The 11066-nt window shown below is 46.2% G+C and overlaps 3 protein-coding genes across 3 annotated transcripts; 2 read left to right on the top strand and 1 right to left on the bottom strand.

The window, feature by feature from the left end:
- Window positions 1–229: 229 nt before the first annotated feature.
- On the top strand, window positions 230–867 carry LOC140201561 (histone H2A). Its single transcript, XM_072265849.1, has one exon. It carries the CDS (start codon window positions 238–240, stop codon window positions 625–627), a length of 390 nt encoding a protein of 129 aa, XP_072121950.1. The 5' UTR covers window positions 230–237; the 3' UTR covers window positions 628–867.
- A 6239-nt stretch (window positions 868–7106) lies between these two features.
- Window positions 7107–7418, top strand: LOC140202035 (histone H4). Its single transcript, XM_072266896.1, has one exon. It carries the CDS (start codon window positions 7107–7109, stop codon window positions 7416–7418), a length of 312 nt encoding a protein of 103 aa, XP_072122997.1.
- Window positions 7419–8547: 1129 nt separating this feature from the next.
- Window positions 8548–8958, bottom strand: LOC140202034 (histone H3). Its single transcript, XM_072266895.1, has one exon. The coding sequence runs from the start codon at window positions 8956–8958 to the stop codon at window positions 8548–8550; it is 411 nt and encodes a 136-aa protein (XP_072122996.1).
- Between the last annotated feature and the right edge of the window lie 2108 nt (window positions 8959–11066).

The following is an 11066-nucleotide window of genomic DNA, read 5'->3' as shown; positions in this document are numbered from 1 at the left end:
AGTTTGATAATAAATATACTTTGAAATTTTTGGGGAGTGACAGTTATTTTTCGCGCTTCTTTTGCTGCCGTCTGATCATTGGAGAATCGGACAGCTCACTGATTGGGTTATTCCACATCACCAATCGGAGAAAGCATTGCACCACCAATCGTAAGTGTCCTTCCGCAATCCTCCAGAAGCTATAAAAAGGGCGAATGCGGAAACATTTCCTCATTCTCTGCGAAGGAGTTTGCTGAAATGAGTGGTCGAGGGAAAACTGGAAAGGCCAAGAGCAAGCCCAAGTCTCGCTCGTCCCGGGCCGGACTGCAGTTCCCGGTGGGCCGTGTTCACAGGCTCCTGAGAAAGGGTAACTATGCTGAGCGGGTGGGTGCCGGAGCCCCGGTCTATCTGGCTGCTGTGCTCGAGTATCTGACGGCTGAAATCCTCGAGTTGGCCGGTAACGCAGCCCGGGACAACAAGAAGACCCGCATCATCCCCAGACACCTGCAGCTGGCCGTCCGCAACGACGAGGAGCTCAACAAGCTGCTGGGAGGGGTGACCATCGCTCAGGGCGGGGTGCTGCCCAATATCCAGGCCGTGTTGTTGCCCAAGAAAACCGGCGGGTCCACCAACCCCAAGGCCAAGTAATGACATAAAACGACAATTTAAAAAACCCAAAGGCTCTTTTCAGAGCCACTCAGATTGTCTGTGGAAGGGCTGAGTACCGACTGGGTGAGTCCGGGGGATTTCCGTTCAGAGTGTCTGTCGTAGACAACCGTCTTAAACTCTCAAAGCTACCGCAGTTATTTGCACAGAGCGCCCTCTCAGCCCGAACTCCCTCCCATTCCCGAATTGCCTAATTTTACCAGAAAATAAAGACTTTTTCGCTGTCGTCCCGATTTCCTGAATGAATGTAGAGTGGCGATTGGTGGTAAATCTGTTGATGAATGAAACAGCCCAATGAGAGAGCAGCCTCATTCACCAATTAACAGGCTGCAACAGGAAAAGCGCCAAAACTGACCGCCAGACCACCGAGATCATGACATTTGTAAAGTCCACCAAAAGGAAAGTTATTTTGTAGAATAGTTCAAAAGTAAGTAATTACAAGTGTGTGTGAATAGGAGCCGTCACAAGACGCTGATGCATTCATAATATAGATTGTGAATTAAGTTAAATGTACAAAGTAAATTTATATCAAGATCTGTACACCATATACAACCTTAATTCATCTTCTTGCAGGCACCCACAAAGTAAGGAAACAATATAATCTATGAAAAAACACACATAAGACCGACAAACAACGAATGTGCAAAAGAGGACAAATCGTGCAAATGAATAAAAACCACAGAAATAATACATAGAACCTAATACGCAGCGTCCCCGGAAGTTAGTTTTGTGGTATGAGAGAGTCTCGTATTGAATCACTGATCAGTATAAATGCTGATTCATAGAACATGACAGTTTTTTATTATTTAAGACGCATCAGGCTATGGACGGTTTGAAAACTGCGGTCAGGGCCGAAACTCCGATGTGAAGTTGTTTTGTGAAACGACAGTTAACCCATTCTGAGTCTCAAATAGATTCAGAATAAGGTTCAGGACAGTTATATCACCTGAATGCAGGTAATTAACTGCTTTAACGGCAATGAAACCGCATCACCAACAGCAAAAATCTGTCCGGTAACAATAAGCGTTGTGTGTTCGGGACTCTCGATGCTCAGGAGAGAATAACGTGTCCCTTCCCCTGAATATACTATCCCCAATCACAACTACGTTTCTCTTCTTTCCCCCATCATAAATGGTTCCCTGAACCATGGTGCTATAGTTTAGTTGTTCATCCTTCCCACAGCCCTCGTGCTTACAGGGGGCAACAATCTCAGGCCCATTGGGCAAGCTCAGTGGTTGGTACGGCTGTAGGTGACAGCAAAGTCAGTAGCATAGTGGTCAGGGAGAGTTACCCAGGAGAGAACAGGATCCTGATGAACCGGGGAAGTGAGCCTACAAATAGCAGATGGAATTTAACACAAACAAGTGTGAGGGTTTTCCTTTTCAGAACTTGCACTGTGAATAGTAGAGTTTTGGGGAGGGCCATAAAGCAGAGACACGTGTTCCAGGAAAACAGAGACTTGGGTAAACAGGATGGTGAAGCGGGCACTGGCAGGCTTGCCCTCATTGGTCGGTGCATCGAGTACAGGAGTTGGGATGTACACGTTGTTGAAGTCACACTGTATTGTGTGCAGTTCTGGTCAGCCAGCAACAGGAAGGATGTCATTCAGGTGGCAATGGTGCAGCACACATTCACAAGAATGTTACCATGACTGGAGGACTTGAGAAATAAGAAAAGACTGAATAGATGGTGACTGTATATCCTTCGAGATTATGATGCTGAGAAAATGTATAGAAATTTATAAAACCACAGGCCGCACTGACTAGTTGGATTATCTCAGTCTTTTCCCCAGGGTGGGGGAAATCTAAAACTAGGAGAGATTTAAGTTCAGAGAGGAGAAATTTAAAACTGACCTGAGGGGAAGCTTTTCCACACAGAGAGTGGTGGGTATACAGAGTGAGCTGCCAGAGGAAGCTGTAATGTAGATACATTTACAACATTTGAAAAATATCGGGCTTTCCTCTCCATCACATGTGCACAGTCTGCACTGTCTACAGCCTCAAGTCTGACCACTCTGCATTTGAGAGGTTCACACCTGATAGGGAGGGATGTAAAAGAGGAGATGACATAGCATCATTGGTGAGAGAGACCATCACTCCAGTAATGATGGTGGATGTCTCAGAGGCTTTTCACATGACACTGTGTGGGCAAATCTTAGAAATTAAAAGGTATTCACGTTGCCATAGATGAGGTACCAGATGACTGGATGATCTTCTTCATTTCAGAATACCATCAATTTCGGTGTCAACTACAAATTTAAACGCACCAGGTATATTCTCATCCAGATTGTCAATATATTTGACAAACAAAATACACAGCACCTTCACAGCAGTACCACTGGTCACAGGCCTCCAATCAAAAATAGTAATTTATTTATTTTAAAAATCAATTTATCAACAGGCACATCCATATCATTAATATATATGACAAACAACATGGGTGCAGGCACAGATCCCTGAGGCACACCACTGGTCACAGGTCTCCGATCTGGAAACAGTACGGATGTGTAGATGCAGAAGGATCACAGAGGGAGAAGAGCACATCTGTGAGAGTTTGTCAGCACATGAAGATGTTACACAGAGAGTGAGGGGTTGAGGACCAAGGAAGGATGTGAGCCCAAGGATGAGAATGGAAGCCTGCAGTACAGAGCTGGTGCAGTAAGGCACTGACAGACACATACCAGGCAGGAAAAGAAGATGCCCACCGTGGATGATCAGTCAGGCGCACCAGACTCCACCAGTCCACTTCCAGATCCACATGGCAACTGCAGAGATTAAGGAGCAGCTCATCTGATCCAGATGCTGTCTTCTTCATCTATCCAGATTAATCTGCAAACCCCAGCAGAAGACTATTACATCACCTCTCATTCTTCAAAATTGAAACAGGTACAGATGAGCCCCACTTCAGTTCAGTCTCTTTTGCCCCACCAAGGATAATCTCACCTCTCCCGCATCCTAAGCCAACCCCCCCCCCCACCCCTCCCACATGGATGACACCATCCCATTGCCACAGGAACAATGTCAGTGATATAACACACAAATGCCCCAAGGAAGTGGCCTCATATCATGTGACATTCTGAACACAGACTGGGAGTTGGGGCAGAGTGAACTGTCAGTCAGGGAGCCCCCGTAGACACTTCCACAGGGGCTTCACAAGGATATTTCAGGATCAGAACTGCAGTTGGGTAAGAAATACAGAATTTGGCACCAGGACCAAAAGGACAATTATTGAAATTGAAATTAAAGCAGAGAACGCTGGATACCCTCAGCAGCTCAGGAAGCGAAGAGAGTGAACATTTCAGGTCAGAATTTAGAAAGTGAGGGAAAAGCAAGTTCAATTTAATCTGGGTAATTAACGTGTTTGAGGAGACATTTCTGAAATATCATCGATGACTCTGTTTCCACTGTTCTCTCTGGCAGTGTACTCCAGGGACTCTGGGTTACACGGCCTTCTCAAATCCTCTCTCACTCTCTTGCCCACTCAACCTAACACCCTAACCCCATGCAGCACATCTATCTACTTCTGATCTAGGGAAAGCTCTCTGCAACCTACCCAAACTCTGCACCACATGATTTTCCATATGTAAATCATATCCCCTCTTAAGCAGGGTTCGGTGCTGGGTCCATTTTTGTTTGTCATCTATATCAATGATCTGGATGATGAAGTGGTAAAGCGGATCAGCACATTTGCAGATGACACCTAGATTGTGGGTGTAGCTTGCAGTGTGATCTGGTTTACAGGCACATTATTTCTTGAAAGTGGGGTCACAGGTAGGTAGGGTCGTAAAGAGAGCTCTGGGCACATTGGCCTTCATAAATCAAAACATTGGGTACAGGAGTTGAGATGTTATGTTGAAGTTGTATAACACATTGATGAGGCCAAATTTGGAGTATTGTGTGTAGTTCTGGTCACCTGTCTACAGTTAATCACCTGTTCCAGAGAATGCTTGAAGCTGTAACAACAGAGAGAATAAATGCACATTTCCAAAACTTCAAACAATCAGGCGAAGTGGACAGGATTTTGTGAAAGTGATTCCACATTTAACAATCTTTGAACTGGGAACACAAGCTGTGGATAAAGGAAACAGTGGTTGTCCTGAACTAAGATATCCATTTGATAAGCTGCTCCTTCACAGGGTACAAGAAAATGAAAGCTCACCATGAATATTGCAACTTACTGGTGACATAAAGAGAGATGGGAACGTAAATTGTGATGATCGGGTAAGGAGGCAATAGAGAGAATTTGTGGGAGGAAGTGAGATCCTACATTTTTGCAGGAAAATCAGAATCAGATTTATTATCACCAGCATGTGTCGTGAAATTTGTTAACTTAGCAGCAGCAGTTCAATGCAATACATAATCTAGCAGAGAGAGAGAAAAAGTAATAATAAGTAATATAAAACATAATAAACAAGTAAATCAATTGCATATATTGAATAGATTATTTAAAATATGCAAAAATAGAAATACTGTATATAAAAAAAAAGTGAGGTAGTGTCCAAAGCTTCAAAGTCCATTCAGGAATCGGATGGCAGAGGGGAAGGAACTGTTCCTGAATCACTGACTGTGTGCCTTCAGGCTTCTGTATCTCCTTCCTGATGGTAACAGGGTAACAGTGAGAAAAGGGCATGCCCTGGGTGCTGGAGGTATTTAATAACAGACACTGCTCCCTAAAGGTGTCCTGGGTACTTTGTAGGCTAGTGCCCAGGATGGAGCTGACTAGATTTACAACCTTCTGCAGATTCTCTTGGTCCTGTGCAGTAGCCCCTTCATACTAGACAGTGCTGCAGCCTGTCAGAATGCTCTCCACGGTACAACTAGAGAAATTTTTGAGTGTATTTGTTGACATACCAAATCACTTCAAACTCCTAATAAAGTATAGCCTCTGACTTGCCTTTCTTATGACTACATCGATATGTTGGGACCAGGTTAGATCCTCAGAGATCTTGACACTGAGGAACTTGAAGCTGCTCACTCTCTCCACTTCTGATATCTCTATGATGATTGTTATGTGTTCTTTCACCTTACCCTCCCTGAAGTCCACAATCAGCTCTTTCGTCTTACTGACATTGAGTGTCAGGTTGTTGCTGCGGCACCACTCCACTAGTTGGCATATCTCACTCCTGTAGGCCCTCTCGTCACCACCTGAGATTATACCAACAATGGTTGTATCATCAGCAAATTTGTAGATGGTATCTGAGCTATGCCTAGCCACACAGTCATGTGTATACAGAGAGTGTTGATCGTCAGCGAAGAGGATATGTTATCACTAATCCGCACAGACTGTGGTCTTCTGGTTAGGAAGTCGAGGATCAAATTACAGAGGCCCAGGTTCTGCAACTTCTCAATCAGGATTGTGGGAATGATGGTATTAAATGCTGAGCTATAGTCGATAAACAGCATCCTGACATAGGTGTTTGTGTTTCCTATGTGGTCTAAAACTGTGTGAAGAGCCATTGAGATTGTGTCTGCTGTTGACCTATCGTGGCGATAGGCAAGTTGCAATGGTTCCAGGTCCTTGCTAAGGCAGGAGTTTAGTCAAGTCATAACCAACCTCTCAAAGCATTTCATCACTATAGATGTGAGTGCTACGGGGCGATAGTCGTTAAGGCAGTCCACAGTATTCTTCTTTGGCACTGGTGTAATTGTTGCCTTTTTGAAGCAAGTGGTAACTTCCACCCATAGCAGTGAAAGGTAGAAAATGTCCTTGAATACTCTCGCCAGTTGGTTGGCACAGGTTTTCAGAGCCTTACCAGGTTCTCCATCAGGACCTACTGCCTTGCTAGGGTTCACTCTCTTTAAAGAGAGCCTAACATCGGCCTCTGAGACGGAGATTACAGGGTCATCCCTACAGCAGGGATCTTCTCAGCTGTAGTTGTGTTCTCCCTTTCAAAGTGTGCATAGAATATTCAATAAAGCACATTCTTTAAATATTGAAAGATAGCAGAAGTTATATGATGAAGAGGTTCCTGCCTGAAACGTTAACTCTGTTTCTCTGACCAGGGTTGCTGCCTGAGCTGTGTTGTACTTCAATTTCAGAATTCTGGTTTTCGCTTTTATTTTTTTCCAGAATATCATCGGTTAATTTTCGGAGCATTGAGCACACATTTCAAGAGGTTTGCGTCAGTTATCCAGGGCGTTATGTGGTAATGTTACTGACAGACCTTCAATATCGGATCTGTGCATCTGTTTTTTTTTCCCCGGAGAGCTGGGCTTCTGTTCCGTTGTGGCCAAACCGTTGGAAGTTGGAGGTGAGAGGCCGCCCTGTGCTGTCTGTCACTGACTGTCTCCACCCCTCCCCGTCTGTCTCTCTATCTCTGCACTGTCCGTCACTTTGTCTCCTCCCCTCTCTCGTTCTCGCTCTCCCCCCACGCGTTTCTCGGACAGGTCGGGGCGCTGTGTATAAAAGGTGACACCAGCACACAGTTTGTTATTGAACAACGACTGGAGTGAAGCGGCGTTATGTCTGGCAGAGGGAAAGGAGGCAAAGGACTCGGCAAAGGCGGAGCCAAGCGGCACCGTAAAGTGCTCCGTGACAACATCCAGGGCATCACCAAACCAGCTATCCGCCGTCTGGCTCGGCGTGGCGGCGTCAAGCGGATCTCGGGTCTGATCTATGAGGAGACCCGTGGGGTGCTGAAGGTTTTCCTGGAGAACGTGATCCGGGATGCGGTCACCTACACCGAGCACGCTAAGCGCAAGACTGTCACTGCCATGGATGTGGTGTACGCTCTGAAACGCCAGGGCCGCACTCTCTATGGCTTCGGCGGTTGAGGAACTCTTCGTTCTTCCAAACACAGAACAAAGGCTCTTCTAAGAGCCGCCCACCGTCTCACGGAGAGTGCAGTGACCAGGGAGAGCAAGTCCCATACCATTGACCTGAAATGTTAACTCATGCGATTAAATTTAAAATGGGTGGATGAGGTTGTCAGGTAATTATTGATAATTATACCACGAGATTTAAATAACTCCGAACGCAGTCTGGGCGGTATCGGGTCACGAAATGCACCGTTAAGGGTCTGGAGATTAGTTTTCCTATTCTCTTATTGTGAGCACAATAACCCCAACAGAGAGCGGCAAGAAAAGCGCCGGAACCTCACCCCGGATGGCCTGAGATTTGAAAAAAAACACAAGCAGAGAACTTCCTGTCTGACACGTTGACTACTTTTTTTTCCAATGAACGCTGCCTGTCCTGCTGAGTTCCTCCAGCATTTTTGTATGTTGAGGCACAAAACATATTTATTGAACAGCTGTCTGCAAAAAATGTGCATTGACTCATTCATTCAATCAATATTTATTTTCCAGTAACCGCCTAAACGTTACTTAACTCGCCAGTTTGAATATTTCGGGTGATTTAGCTTCCAAAAGCAGAACCACAGGTTACACTGGCGGTCGGCCGGTGTATAGACGTCAGCAGGTTCTGTACAGGCCTCTCTCAAACTACGCTCCAAGGCGAGTTTGCAACGTGAAAGAAGTTGTGTGAAAGAACCGGAACTACACTAGAAACGGGACAGGAATACATTTATTAAAGCTCATTCCCCGTAACAGTAACAACCGCAAACACCTAGAAATCTGGCCAAAAAAAAAACAATTATACGGCAGGGGTATGGGGACAGAGACACCCTGACGGCGAGGGATGTTTATCTCTGGTGTTCACGCTGCCGTTAACTCAAAGGCACAGAACTGCTGATTCTCAGTGTTGGTGGGTCCAGCCGTGTTGGACTCTGTAACAAACCGGGATGAATTATTGAACAATAAAACACAAAACCCACAGGGGAAGGTCAGAGGAAATCGGCGTGTCTATAACACAAAAGGTGAGTGAATAGGAAATGACAGCTCTTTCCACTGCTGAGTTAGTGGCTCTTAAAAGAGCCTTTTGTTGTGCTTGGTGCCGAGGCCGGATTCAGGCGCGCTCCCCACGGATGCGGCGGGCCAGCTGGATGTCTTTGGGCATGATGGTGACTCGCTTGGCGTGGATGGCGCACAGGTTGGTGTCCTCAAAGAGCCCCACCAGGTAAGCTTCACTGGCCTCCTGCAGGGCCATGACGGCCGAGCTCTGGAAGCGCAGGTCGGTCTTGAAGTCCTGAGCGATTTCCCGCACCAGGCGCTGGAAGGGCAGTTTGCGGATGAGCAGCTCGGTGGATTTCTGGTAGCGCCGGATCTCCCTCAGAGCCACGGTGCCGGGCCGGTAGCGATGGGGCTTCTTCACTCCGCCCGTGGCTGGAGCGCTTTTCCGCGCCGCTTTGGTGGCCAGCTGTTTGCGGGGAGCTTTCCCTCCGGTCGATTTGCGCGCTGTTTGCTTGGTCCGGGCCATTCTCTTTCAGTAGTCCGAGTATAGTCTCCAGTACCGGGATTGGAATGTCGGAGCAGCCGTGGGAACCGGCTTTTAAAGGGTTCAAGGGCCGGCTAACCCCCACTAATTGGTTGTAAGAGAGTCCCAGCGCTGCGATTGGCTGTTTTTCCGACATCAGTTTGAGGCTGGCCGGCGGTGGGGTGGGGGGAGGTGGTTTGCTTGGAGCACGTTCGCCGGAGCTGAAATGTTGCAGAATGTTATCTGATGGAGAGGTTTCAGCCTGAAACGCTAACTCTGTTCCTCTGACCACAGTTGCTGCCTGAGCTGTATCTTGAATGACAGAATTCTGGTTTCCGCATCTGTTCTTCTTCCAGGATATCATTAGTCAATTTTCGGAGCATTGAGCACAAATCTGAAGAGGTGTTGTGTCAAAGACGGGAAAGTCTGCAGGACTGGAAAAAAAAAGATGAGAAGGTAGATCAAGAAATTGGGGGAGGTGTGGAAGAAGTACAGGTGGTGGATGATAGGTGAAACCAGGAGAGGGGGATGAGTGAAGTAAAGAGCTGGGAAAGAAATAAAAAGCTGGAGAAGGGGGAATCTGTAGGAGAGGGTAGAAGACCATGGAAGAAAGGAAAGGCGGAAGAGCACCGGAGGGAGATAATGCACAGGTAATACAATAAGGTGAGAAAGGGACCTTCCAAATTGCCCCCAAAATCTCCAGCCACTGCTGTTCTGCTGTCATTCCTGCTGGTGTTGCCTTTCAGTCAACTTCAGCCAGCTCTTCCCTCAAGCTCGCTAATCATATCTGGTTCATTACATAACACAATTGCCTTCCTCCTAGTGGGCTCAAGCTCACTAGGAGAAATTTGTATCCCACATCCTGGCTACCATTTGGAGGCCTGTATATAAATCTTATTATGGTATTTCCTTCAGGGTATTTTTACCCTTGCATTTTCTTAACTCTGCGCACAAGGATTTTACATCTTCCAATCCTATGTCAGCTCTTTTTAAGGATTTGATTTCATTTTTCACCAACAGAGCTAGCCCACTCCCACTCCCAACCAGTCTGCCCTTTCAATACAAAGTGTATCCTTGGACGTTAAGCTCCCAATTATGACCTTCTTTCAGCCAAGACTCAATGATGCCCACAACATCATAAAGGCAAATCCCTGTGCAAAAGATCATCTAAAATTCCATATATTGTGTGCATTCAAATCTAACACCTTCAGTCCTGTATTCATAACACTTTTTGATTTTGTCCCCATGTTATACTTCACCTCATCCCACTGACTGCAATTTTGCCCCATCATCCTGTCCTCTCTCAGTCTCATTACACACTGCATTGCTTTCATTAGCAGGAGTGCTGAATACAAGAGGAAGGAAGTCACACTGCACCTCTATAAAACTTGAATCTGACAAGGTTCACCAGGACTCTGCCTGGATTAGAGCATAGGAGCCCAAAGGAAATGTAGGACAGACTTACGTTTTTCAGAGGTGAGGGAAGAACCAATAGTAGGGGAATTAAAGGGTAAGGGGAAAAGGCCGGTAGGTGGAGATGACCCCATGGTCAGATCAACCACAATCTTATTAAATAGCAGACCAGGCTTGACAGGCCAGATGGCCGACTCCTGCTCTTATTTCTTATGTTCTTATAACTCAGTCATTCATGTCCTGGCAACATCCTTGTGAATCTCCCCTGCAGTATTTCCAGCAACTTTCCTGCAACAGGGTGACCAAAACTAAAAAGAATATTTTGACGCGGCCCCAACAACATCTTTTACAGCTGCAACACAACATGCCAACCTCTCCACTCAGAGCAGTGACTGATGAAGGCCAGTGTGCCAAAAGATTTCTTCACCATCATGTCCAACTGTGACCTGGTTTGAGATACTGTCAGCTGGCTTGGTGAAAGGCAGCTTGTGTTTGACCAACATGCCAGAGTTTTTCTGGATGTGAGAAGGGAACCTGTGTGTGATGTGTTTGGATTTTCAGAAGGCCTGGACTGTTGGCCTTGAGTTACAAGGAAAGATTGGATGGCTGGGGCTGTTTTCCCTGGACCGAAGGAGGCTGAGTAGAGACCTGACAGAAGGTTATAAAACTATGAAAGGTGTGGATAAGATAGAGTCTGA

Source organism: Mobula birostris, chromosome 8 (assembly GCF_030028105.1).
Source record: "Mobula birostris isolate sMobBir1 chromosome 8, sMobBir1.hap1, whole genome shotgun sequence".
Classification (NCBI taxonomy): Eukaryota; Metazoa; Chordata; class Chondrichthyes; order Myliobatiformes; family Myliobatidae; genus Mobula; species Mobula birostris.
This window is presented reverse-complemented; position numbering and strand designations above follow the sequence as displayed.